Source organism: Capricornis sumatraensis, chromosome 6 (assembly GCF_032405125.1).
Source record: "Capricornis sumatraensis isolate serow.1 chromosome 6, serow.2, whole genome shotgun sequence".
Lineage (NCBI taxonomy): Eukaryota > Metazoa > Chordata > Mammalia > Artiodactyla > Bovidae > Capricornis > Capricornis sumatraensis.
The window spans coordinates 69,933,447-69,945,476 of record NC_091074.1 but is presented as its reverse complement, the minus strand read 5'-3'; the positions used below and the strand labels follow the sequence as shown (position 1 = coordinate 69,945,476).

The following is a 12,030-nucleotide window of genomic DNA, read 5'->3' as shown; positions in this document are numbered from 1 at the left end:
GGGTGTTCGTATCCCTAGGAAAGTCCTCTTTCCTCTTCCTAAAGCTCTGAAACATTTCACATGTCACCCTTCGCTCTGCACCCACATCTCGCCTTGTAGTTTTCGTGTGCTCTTGCTGAAGCCTACGTAGGGACACCAACCAGAGGAATTACAAAAGCCATCCAAACATCATTACCCTCCCAGTCACACACCTCCAGCGGTGGGAGGCTCACTTCTTCAGCTGTCTGGATCATTGCAGTCTTCCTGTCTAACACTTTATTAGTCTACTCCTGAGAAAATTGCCCCCGATGGGTTCATTCTGACCCACCTGTTGCATTTTGTGGCACAAAACAACCCTTGCTGCAAAAGGCATCGGCTGGCTCTCCTTCCCCCTGGAGATGGCTTTTCATCGTGATTTACTGAAGATCTCACCCTGAGCCGCCAACTTAGAGCTTGAGAAATGCCTGGGCTTCTTGGGGAGGCTAGTCACTGCCAATGCATTTATTGAAAGTCTGATTATTTGGTTGTAAATCAAGTCATTTGGCTCAGCGGTGTTCACGTTTAGATATTTGTGCTCTATAACTTGGTGCATGTGTTTTTGGCTTGTCCCCCTGAAGGCGATTTCAGAAGGCGTGTGACCTCGTAAACCCCTTCCCCCAGCTCCCTCGACCCCTAGAACGTCTCAGCTGGAAGGGGCTTTCATGCCCCCCACCCCATGCATGGCACAGCTGGAGAACCCCACCACATGACTATAAGGACTCAGAAAGCCCTGGTGTCCTCTCACTGCAATTCAGGCAGATTGCTTCTCCCTCTGGCCCTTGGTGTTCTTGCAGATAATGTCAGCCCTCCCAGCTTCTTTGTGAAACCACAGGTTGGTCCAGTCACCGACCAAGGGCAGTGACAATCACGTTGCACATATTTGTTCTGCCAGGCTCCCTGGCCCCAAGCAGGAAGTTCAAAGCTTGTGCAGGGCCAACCTGCATGCGCAAAGTCCTCAGGAGATGTCACCCCAATGCCTTTCCCCTGAAGGCCCCCATCACTGGAGGTCTGGGTGGTTTCTCCCACAGCAGCTCCATGGAGCATGCTTCTCTGCAGACACTCAAGAGTGTTTCTGGAGAGGCTTGCTCACAGGTGTGATGAGGAGGAAAAGTGTCTTCTTTGTAGACACTTTTCTCTGTAGACATCTCCCTGGAGGTCAGAGAGCAGATTTGCTGAGGCAGTGTTGCCTCAGGAAGTACCTGTCATGTAGGCCCGAGGTGCCCATAGAGGCACACAGCCTCCTTCAGCCTTGGTTTCCCCCTCTGTCAACAACGGTAGTTACACCAAGCAAAGTGTCAGCCTTGCTGCAGGCTTAAATGAGATAGCCTGTGGCGGCAGCTCGGTGCACAGTGGGGTTGAGCCTTTATTCTACAGTGTCCCAAGGACACCCCTGGATGCTCTTGAGCTGAGGGACAATGTCCTGGAGCATCTCCATGAAGAGAGCAGCTCGCCAACTACCTTTCAAAAGAGGTAGCCCTGGGATCACACCTCTGAGCGTGGATTCCTGTAACCAGGTCCTACACACTAATCCCAAAGGACAATTTCCTCGACTTCTCCCACATAAATATTATATCAAGTATTTTTTAAGTCATTTCATCATGAAAAGAAGCGATTTAACATAACTATTACCCAAGATTCTTCATGAAATATGCATCAAGCAATTAGGTCTAAAAGCGTGAGGTGAGGCCTTGCACCCTGCTCGGGCCGGCAGCTGCGGGCTGAGTGATGTTTTATTAAAGCCCATGATTATGAGACGAGGTGGGGCCTGTTATTAGGCCTGACGCGCCAGGCACGTTTGATAATCCCGGTTACAAGGAGGTGCTTTTTGTGATGGTAATGAGCGATCTGAACACCCTGACAGCCCCAGCATCCCCAGCCTCCACCAGCCTTACAAGACTCATTAGACAGGTCACCCGCTGGAGACACCCCTAATTGTGACTTAGCTCTCGCAGGATGTCCTATCAAAGGAGACAGGACTGACGCAGGAGCTTGGCAGGAGGTGGCAGCCTGTCTGAGCTCCCCAGGGACCCATGCCTTCTCAGAAGCCATGACGGGGAGGTGGCCAGGCCTGGAATCAGCCCTGGATGCATGGTCCCTAGGCTACTTCTTGCTCTTAAAGCCCCGCACATCCCCGTGCATGCTGGGCATCCGATGTACCCTCCATCCTCCAAGAATTTCAATCTTGTGCTGGATTTCCTCCTCTGAGTTGGCAGTTATTAAAATCATCCCTGGCAGCTGTTTTTAAATCTTCAGCTGTCGTTAGGTGGCATCTCACTTGTGGGGACCTTGTGACCGATCAGGATATATCACTGCATCACACCTCCTGGGTGTGTGTTGACAAGGCTCTGCCCATCGTTTGGGTTAAGTCAGGGTTTGACAGATTGTCTCAGAAAGAAAGCCCCGCTCACCTCTCGAGGCTCACCAACTCTATGATGGTCCCTCCGTGGCTGGGGACTCCACTGGTCAGGACACACCATCCCCGGTCCCCGGGACGGCCATTTACTGCCAGCCCCTGTGCTGCTCTGATCCACTGTTACCGGCAGGATGGGTGCCATGGGAACTGAGGCTGGCAGTCAAGAAGTCACCTGCTCAGGGTCTGATGCCTCTCACTCGCCCCCTGGCTGGCCTCACGGGGAGTGTTGGGGGCTAGGTTGGGCCCTCTCCTGGAGCTCACAGTGCTGAGGTCAGGAGCATGGGTTCTGGGAAGGGCCCCCGGGGAGGGAAGCAGCAGCAGCTGATGGCTGCGTGACCCCCAGTCAGCTACCTCCTGTCTGGAGCTTCAGTGCTGGGCACATGGCCTGGCTCACAGGAAGTGCCCAGGAAACATCAGCCCTGAGAGCCATCCAGGCCAGCGCCCTGTGAGAATGGGACTGGAGGCCAAGAGCAGCAGTGGAGGGGGCATGAGGCTGAGTTGATCCCTTCCTGCAGGAAGCCCTCACCTCACGGGCAGCAGATTATGCTCATAGACATGGAATCTAGGAACTTAGATCTAGAAGCGCCCTCAGAGGCCATGCAGTTAGCCTTCCCTTGTGTCCAGTATGGGTAGAGACAGAGCCCAGTAGGGTCCAAGGAGAGCCTGAGGTCCAGAGAACCAGAGGGTGCAGTGCATGAGCCCAAGGGGAAGGGCTGTTCCTGCAGGGACTCCAGCCTGGGGGCCAGCTCATGGGCCTTTCTCCCTCTGCTGGGGACAGTCAGGCCCTGGATTCCAGGGTCACAGGCCTGAGTTCGCTGCCTTGAGCTCTGAACTTTGTGACCGCCTACCCCTCAGCATAGGCCTATCCCTCAGCATAGCCCAGCTCAGGGTTATAAACTAGTATGTATTGAAATACCAGCATCAGAGGAAAAACCAGTGGGCCTGGAGAGTCAGGAAGGACTGCAGGGAGGACCCAGTGCCTGCCCATGTCTGTTGAGATGGAGACATCAGTGTGGAGTTCCTAGTATGCGGTGACCTTGAGAGCCTTCGATCTGGGAACAGAGGAGCTTCAGCCTCCTTTTCTGGCTCTGTCCTGTTGCCAGCATCCCTGCCCACTTTCCTCACTGAATGTTTTCAGAACAACTGGTGTGAAAATATCCTGTTAACCCATATGAGTTATTTTCTTTAACCTCCTTAGATAGTAAATCGGTTCCCCTAGCGACCTCATACCCACAATGCCATGAAAGCTTTGGCGTTCAGGCCAGCTCACAGCTAGTTGTTGAGATCTAACACACCCTGTGCTTTGCAGCACCAGCTGCAAAGCCCAAAATATCACCCAGGCAGAGGGCATGACATATCCGAGGCCACACCCACCTACCCAGGTCACTCACCTCTGCTCCAGCCCTGTTGCCCCCATACCCACCCACCCCTTTTTCAGGTAAAACTGAGCACGTGGCCTCCAAGACTACAAGGCTTCTTAACTGTCCCCAGTTTTATTAGCCATACAATTTCAGCCCTGCATTCAAGCAGTTACAGACTCTTCTAGGCCAGCACAGATTTGCCGTCTCTCCACGGAGGTGGGTAGCAGGTAGCTGAGTCTTGGGCTCAGAGGGAGTTGCTTGTATTTTAAAGCGCGCACCGGCTTAAGCAAGTGCGCCTCCTGCTTCTCAGATGAGGCAATTCTCCAGTGAAATGACCCTTCACTGAGGAGCAGAGCTTGCCACAGGCTCTGTAATTAGAACATTGTCAGCCTTAAAAAATCTTGATTTAAATTTCAGTTCTTTACAGGAATTATTCTCTCTTGAAACATAATTGCTCTCCGAACGATTTCCTTTAAGCTGAGGGTGACATCTCTAAATACATTATTATGAGCAGATGTATTACTCAGTGCCTGCACTTCATTAAGCATTTGCTCTCCCCATCTGAAAATGGTCCTGGAGTCCAAATTGATGCATTAATAGAGCAGGCACCGGTAAGGGAGGAGAACCCAGTCCTGGATGGAAGAGATGTGGGAACAGCTGAAACGAGAACCAAAGCTCAGAAGGGCTGCAGGCTGCACACCTGTGTCCACACAGCGCTTTTGGCCTCGCCTGGGATGGGCTTGGTCTCCTGGAAGCCGGCCCCTAGGGCTGCTCACAAAGGATGGGCTCTGGAGAAGGCGCAGGAGGTCAGAGCCCTAGCTTTCTCACTAAGTGACTCAGTAAATTTGGACTGTGTTTTGGAAACCAGGCATCCACAGGTGTGGTGGCTAGGCCAGGCTTGGAGCTAAGTGAGCAGGGAAAGGGCAGCCTAAGCAAAGGTGGGTTAACTGGGGGTTAGTGACCCGATGTGGTCAGAGTCCTCAGTGGAAGGTAGGAGAGGTCCACTTGGGCCAGGCAGAAGTGGCGCCCCACCCAGCATGCATGTCACGGGCTCAGGGCTCTGCTTTGATCTCCGAGGAACCCACCCACTGCCCGTTTCAGCAGATGCTAAGCATGGTGGGCACAGAGCCTGCACCCTGCTCTGGAGCTCCCAGGGGAATCGAGAAGATGGATAAGTACAGTTCAGGAAGGCAAGTGCTGATGGAGGCATTATATCCTCGGTGCCGTTGGAGGAAGGAAGGAGCTCTGCCAGTGGGAACTTGGAAGACTTCCTGGCAGAGGAGACATTCAGGCTGGGCCTTGGAGGAGGCAGGCAGGGTTTACTGAGCAGAGAGAGGAAGCACCAAGAGGAGATTGCCAGCGTTGGGGGAAAGCTGGGGAGCACACCTCCCCATATTCCATTGGCTACAACTAGTCACGTGACAGCAGTGGGTGCAAGGGAGGCTGGGAAATGTAGTCTCAGGCTGGGCAGCCCCTTCCTGCTGACACTTCGTATTATTGAAAGGAGAGCATCAGTTTTTTGGAAACAATTCACCTGTCATCCTGCCACACTGTAAATTGGGAGTGATAACCCCTGACACGGTGCTTGCCAGGCAAGGCTTTTTAAATTCTCCTCTGCATCAGTAATAGGGAGAGGAGCCAAGTTTGGGGGTTCGCTTGTTTTCCTGAGGAAGTCCCTCAAAATCTCCTGAGTTTTGACGACTCTCCTGCAGCCGTGTCTGTTGCTAGGATTGAGGGGCCCTCGGGTGAGGCCACGTTTCAGCTGGGCCTGGGCTCCATTCCTGGCTGGGAGAGGGGCAGCTCAGGGCTGTTTCTTGTCTGTCCCAAGCAGCAAGGAATCTTCCACACCTCAACAGGAGGTTGGCCAGAGGGAGAGCCCTCTCGGGTAATGAGCGTGAATTCATGACAAACTGGTTCAGGGCAGAAGCGAGAGGCCCTCTAGGAACTGCTCTCCTGAGGGACCCTCGGCCCTCCCACCCCCTCCCTCCCCCCGAGCAGCGTGGCGGCCTCGGCCTTCCTCATTCTGCGGATCCTAACCACCTCTGCGCTTTGTTCACAGGAGCAACCAGGGCTTCATGCACATGAAACTGGCCAAAACCAAAGAGAAATACGTCCTGGGTCAGAACAGCCCCCCGTTCGACAGTGTCCCAGAGGTCATCCACTACTACACCACCAGGAAGCTGCCCATCAAAGGCGCCGAGCACTTGTCCCTCCTCTACCCCGTGGCTGTGCGGACCCTGTGAGCCCCGCCCGCCGAGCCGGGGCGCAGACGTGGAGCCGGTGGCCCCCGGCCGCTGTTGCCAGCCGTGTCCAGTTTGTGTCGTGTGTATGGTACTAGCACACCACTGCATGTCTTAGAATGCTGTCGCCACTCGCGGGGGGCTGGAGAAGGCCTGGATAAAGACTGAAGGACAGCCAGCGCGCCACCCCAGCCCCCAACCCCCAACCCCCTCCTCGAGTTTCTGTGAATTAAAATATTTGCAAATCCAAAGAGATGCCTTCCAGGATGAACAAAGGAGAGCAGCTCCGAGGGGCGGGGGCGGCAGCTCCCGGGTCGGGGCTCTTTGTTCTCCGGCCATCAGGAATTCACACCTGTGTACCGGGCCCCCGTTTTTCCCACCGGGCCCCTCCTGGTGCTGGGAGCCAAGTGCTGATGTTTTGAGAGCCCAGAAGGCCCCGGAGTCCCACCTCCCTTCTGGTGTGTGTGTGTCAGTGTGTGTGTGGGTGTATGCGCGCGTGTGAGCACATTGGTGGGAGAACACGACCACACACAGATGTAAGCCCGCTAATCCACTTCTAGTCACTCAGTGTAATCATTAGGAGATCTCCAAGGGATCGTTGTGCAGTCAAAAAAGGATTCAATTATTTATGAATAGGGTTTGTAAATAAAATAGTCATTTAATATATATTCTTATCCCTTTTTTTTTTTTTTTAAATATATTGCAGTGGGTCTCTGAGGAGGGGTTAAGCGCTTACCTGTGAGTTTCGTTCCCAGAGCAAGGTGCAACTCCTCTGGGCACGTGGGAAGGAGGCAGAGCCCCCAGCTCAGGGCAGAGGGGTTTTCTTTGCACCCTTGAGAGTCAACCTACAGGAAGGGGCATTCAGGCTCCAGCAGTGGTAGCCTCCAATGTTGACCCAGCATCCACGCTCCCTCTGCATACAGCCACCCCGTGATGGCAAGTGTGTGTTAACCCCACAGGTGCACAGCACCCAGCAGTTCATAAAGTGCTCTCACCGTTAACTGGGGTCAGTGCTACCCCATGAGCACTTCACATGTGGGGAAAGGGAGGCTCAGAGAAGGAGAGTGCTTTGTCCAAGTTCACAGTCCACAAGCAGAGGAGGCCCTTGAGCCAGTTCTTTGTCTCTTGCTGTCACCCTGCTCCTGGAGGAGGGCAAATCCTGACGTCTCTGGGGACATGGAGTCCTCTTGGCCATCTGCACTACCTCCACACAGAGGAGCATCTTCACACACACCCACACTCCACCGCCATCTTGCCCCCGCCCTTCACAGGAGCCAGATCCTTCAAGACAGAGCAGACAGTGAGGTTGCTGTTACTCTTACCTTCCCTTTTCCTCTGACCCACCCACCCCCATACCACAGTTAAAAGCAATGGAAGAAACAAGCTTGTGGAACAGCATGAAAGGCATGGCTTTCACCTACTGAAGGAGGTGCGAGGGGTCCAGATACATCACGAGTTTCAGCACCTTCAGCAAGCTCATGTCATCCTGCCTGCCAATGGGCTAAGAGGAATGGAAGTCTGGTCACCATCATCTCCAGTAGGAGGGGGCTGAATTCAGCTTGACCATCACCAGCACTGCCAGGCCTTCGAGATGCTCCTGACTCACTGTTCAGATAAGAGATGGAGGCCTCATGAGAGGAGAGGACTTGCCCTGGCTGCCCGTTAAGCCAGTGCAAAGCAGGACTAGAAGCCAGCCGTGTCCCTTTAGGTGTCTGGTGGATTTTAGCAGGCTATGGCCAAAGCTGTTCCCTTAGCACCTGCTTCCTGCCCAGTTCAGCCAATCAGGTCAGTCTCCTGAATCCTTGTCTCAGTCCAGGCAGCCCCAGCCCCTCCCATCCATAAATCCCACAGGTCCATCCACCTCATGATTGCCTCATTGCCTGTGACCTGGGCCTAGTCTCCAACACTTCAACCCTGACCTTTCCTTTGCTCTTTCCAAAACATCCTTTGAGGCTACACTACCTAGAGTGGTTCACGCTTTCCTCTTTTTTTTTTCCCTAGTGAGTGAGAAAATGAGTGAAGTGTTGGCACTTGTCCAAACAGAGGTGCCAAAGGAGAGTGGATCCCTAGGACCCAGTTAGAGATTGGAGACAGGGGAGGTAGCCCGCGGAGTAGGGCCTGGGGATGAACCTCACAGCAGCCCCTCCTCCACCAGCAAATCCAGATTTCCTCCAGGGCCCTTCCTAAGACCCACAGGTCAGGGAGTACAGGAGCCCACGAGCATTCTCACCGAACAGACTTCTCAGAAAAGGCTCCACCCCATGGTCTGAGGGAAAAAAGGCTGCTTCACCCTCTGTTCTTGCCTTTACTCTTTTAAGGGATTCCTGGGCCCTGCCTCCATCTTCCTGAGGTTTCCCTGGGAGGCCCAGCCTCCAGCTCCCCTTGGGGACTGAGGTCGGCAGAGGAGCCAGTTGACAGGATGGGAGCTGCTAAAAGGAATTTTTTTCCTTAATTTTATGAACCTCTCCCTCTTCTTCCTCTAATTGTGACTGTTTCCTCTGGCGGCGTGTATTCATGTTTTCTTGGACATCTAACAATTGAAACAGCTTTTCCCTTTCAGAAACACTCACATTCAGGTTATTGGCGTTGGTTTGGGTTTTGTTTTGGCTTTTTTTTTTTTTTTTCATCTGCTGCCAATTAATGAGGGGGAAAATGAGCTGGATTTCTTAGAGGGGAAAAGAAAAAAGCTCCCTGCCACACAATATCCCGCCTCAGCATTTTGTCTCAGAGCACAGCCTCCAACCCCTAACAGGCTGCATTGCTCAGAGCCACAGGACTGTTGGGGCTTTTTTCCCCCTTTTCTTTCCCTCCATTGCTGGCTTCATTATTGACCATAATGCCCCAACCACTTCAGCAGTAATGTCCTTGAGCCCCGAGGAGTCAAGGCCTTTTGGGCAGCCCCTCCAGAGCAAGATGGCGACCCAGAAAGAAAGGAGGCTTTGTGGGGAGAGAGGGCCCACCTGCCTGTTAGGAGACAGGCTCACAGAGCCACCCTTCTAAAGAAAGAGGTGAAAAGGCCCCTCTTCAGAAGGCTGGGCCAATCCCAGCTGAGCTGTGCCTCCCCTCCCAGAGCGGCTCTGGTGGGCAGACAGAGGGCCATCTTCCAGCGGGGGCCTGGGAATCAACAGGTGGAGCCCTTGGTGGATGTTCTGCTTCTGCAGTCACAGGCCCCGGAGGTTGCCTTTTTAAGATTCAGAACACCGAGCTCTGACCAGCTCTCCAATACACACTCAGGGAAGCAGTTGATGTCACTTGATCAAGGGCCCAGCAGGGACAGACAGCCAGGCTTATCATGTGCTCTCCCAGACCCCAAGGACAGTGCCTGCAGAAACGGGCAGACAGGGCAGGCTGGCGTTTGGAGTTGGCCCATCGATGCCCATGAAGGGTCCTGGCAGGATCAGATGGTCATCCAGCAAGCTGCCACTTCTGTTCTTTTACCTTCCACCAGCGATTACTGACGGAGACAAGTGGGGCAAGTTGTCCAGTGAAACCAGCACAACCCAGAGCCCAGATGCAGGAGCACCTTCCAGAACCCCACAGAGACCCACTCAGGCACCCCCTGGGCATGGACAGCCCCCAGCCTCTCCCCTTCTCCTCGGGGCTGTTGTGGCACTGCCAGGAGCCTCGTGACCACCACCTCCTGCTGAAAGTGTCCTGTAAAGATCTAATTCTGTGTGATGAACTGTATGATAATGTATATTTAATGTGAACCTTTTAATATACACGTGTTTTGTTTAAACTGTACCTCACTGAGCCTGCATGTTTTCTTTCTTTCAAATGCAAACGTGTGCCGGGGGTCTAGTTTGATTGCCTTCTTCTTGCCGAAGTTGAAGTTCTGCCATCATTCCCCAAAGATGGATCGTTACAGGAAAAAAAGGAAACTTCTTGCTTCCTAATTAGGAGGAAGCTAGAGCCCTAATGAGCTCGTTAAGTGAAAACAAATTAATTTGTTCAGCAAACATTTGTTGAGTCCTTGGGCCTGGTGGCTACAGAGGAGAACAGAACCCAACCCCTGCCCTCAGGAAGTGTCCAGTGTGGGGGAAAACAGGCAACTACACGTGATGCAATAGAGGTGGGCTGGGGGTGGGGGGCAGATGCGGGGCGATTGAGTCTGTTTGCAGCAGTCAGGAAAAGCTGTGCCTTGGAGGATGAGCCTGAAAGCCTGGTAATCCCAGCAGAGGTAACAGGTGGGGGTCACAGTGTAGCGCAGCCTGCATAGTAGGAGATGGCGAGGCCTCTGGGCCTCTGAGGGCTTCATCCTGTGGAGGCAAGGAGAGGGGCGTTCATCGCTCGTGGCAGGAAGCCATTCTTGGTCTTCCTGAAGACTGAGAGATGCTGGCCCGCTGAGGGCTTCCCTGGTGACTCGGGCAGCCTGCAATGCGAGAGACCTGGGTTTGATCCATGGGTCAGGGAGATCACCTGGAAAAGGGAATAGCAACCCACTCCGGTATTCCCATTTAGAGGATTTCATGGATAGAGGAGCCTGGCGGGCTACAACCCGTGGGATCACAGAGTCGGACACAACTGAGCGACTAGCACTCACACTTTTTGCATTCCGGGAGAGGCAGGTAGGGCATGACTGGCATTCAGTCTCCCATTGTTTGTTCCCGTGTCATGATCGTGATGACGTCCTTACGCAGCCTGAGACGCGGAGGCCTAGAGGGTCTGCAGCCCGAGCTCCTTCCTCCCTCACGGGTCACCTGAGGAGGCCAGGGACCTCCCCACCCCACACCTCCCACCCCAGCTCGCCTGGAAGCCTGCTCGGGAGTGGAGCCCCGCCCCCACCTGGCCCTCGGGAGCTCCCTCTCCCTCCCTCCCTCCCAAGGGTGTGGCCCTCTGCCCCCTAGCAGGCTGCTTCCTCCACCACTGCCCCCCCAGGTCTCAGGCCTTGATTCCATATTCCAATCCCCAGGGCCAACTCCTGAGCCCATCAGAGCACACCCCTCCCCACCACGCACACGCAGGGCTGGCGGTGGGAGGCCCCTGTTCAAGGGAGGGCAAGGCCCTGGCATGTCCCCGGGCCCAACACTGGCAAACCCCAGTGCTCTGAAACCAGGGATATTTCCTGAAGAGAGGAGAAAATGTCTCTGGTGGTCACTTCTAAATGCCTATTTCATGTTTGGGGGAGTTTTTAAATTTCCGTTTTGGTTCAGTTTAACAAACATTGAGGATAAAACAGCACCGGGAAAGAGCCGGTGAGCAGGAGCAAGGTGAGCCCAGGTAACATGCTCCTTAACTAGTCGACAGGAAATGGTGGGCGAACTGACGCCTGCCTCCCTGCATCTCTGCACAGGGACCAGCGTCAAGGGCCAGAGACTGAGGTTCAGAGAGGGACAGGGGGCCGCTCAGAGCCACACAGCGAGTGCATCTCCACATGCCACGGGTGTTTGAGGGTGGCCGGCTCAGAGCGTTACCTTGGCTGCTGTAGCAGCTCTGGGAAGACTGGGGTAGGGGTGGGGGTTTTTCTAGGACAGTTTGTGAGCCGGTTCCTTCTCTCTTGCTCCCTCCTGAGTGGGAGTGTCCCAGCCTGCATTTACTAGTATCATCTCTGGCTTTGGGGGACAATTTTGAAGGGACCATGAGCTGGCTGGGTGGCAGGATGTCACCAGTGTGGTTTTGGCGCCCTCGTGTGGTTATCTTCAGCATCGCAGCCAGTCTCAGCGGGAAGGGAAGGCAGCTCCAAGTCGACTGGCCTGTTACACAGACAGAAACTAAAGCCCAGGCTCTTGTGCTTTCCAGCTGTGTGACCTGAGCAAGGTGTAAAAAGCTTCCATTTTCTCCACTGTAAAGTGGCATGAGAAGTGACCTCACGGGGTTACTGCAAAGATTGCACGCAATGTTGGATAAACACCGTTCACATGTCTTAGCTTTCGTCAACCTACAGACAGCATCAGCTAGGATGAGAACAAGGTGTGTTTTCAGCAAAGGCAGCGTTCATTACAGCCACAGAATTTCAAAGGAAAGAGGATCTGGGGTTCTAGGAAGGCTTCCTGTAGGA

General features: G+C 53.9%; 1 protein-coding gene across 1 annotated transcript in view; it reads left to right on the top strand.

The window, feature by feature from the left end:
• Positions 1 to 6,262, top strand: part of SHB (SH2 domain containing adaptor protein B) — a 133,837-nt gene extending 127,575 nt beyond the window's left edge. The window contains exon 6 of the mRNA XM_068974367.1: positions 5,852 to 6,262. Coding sequence (XP_068830468.1) covers positions 5,852 to 6,035 — 184 coding nt within the window. The 3' untranslated portion in view covers positions 6,036 to 6,262. The remainder of the gene's footprint in view (positions 1 to 5,851) is intronic.
• Positions 6,263 to 12,030: the final 5,768 nt, after the last annotated feature.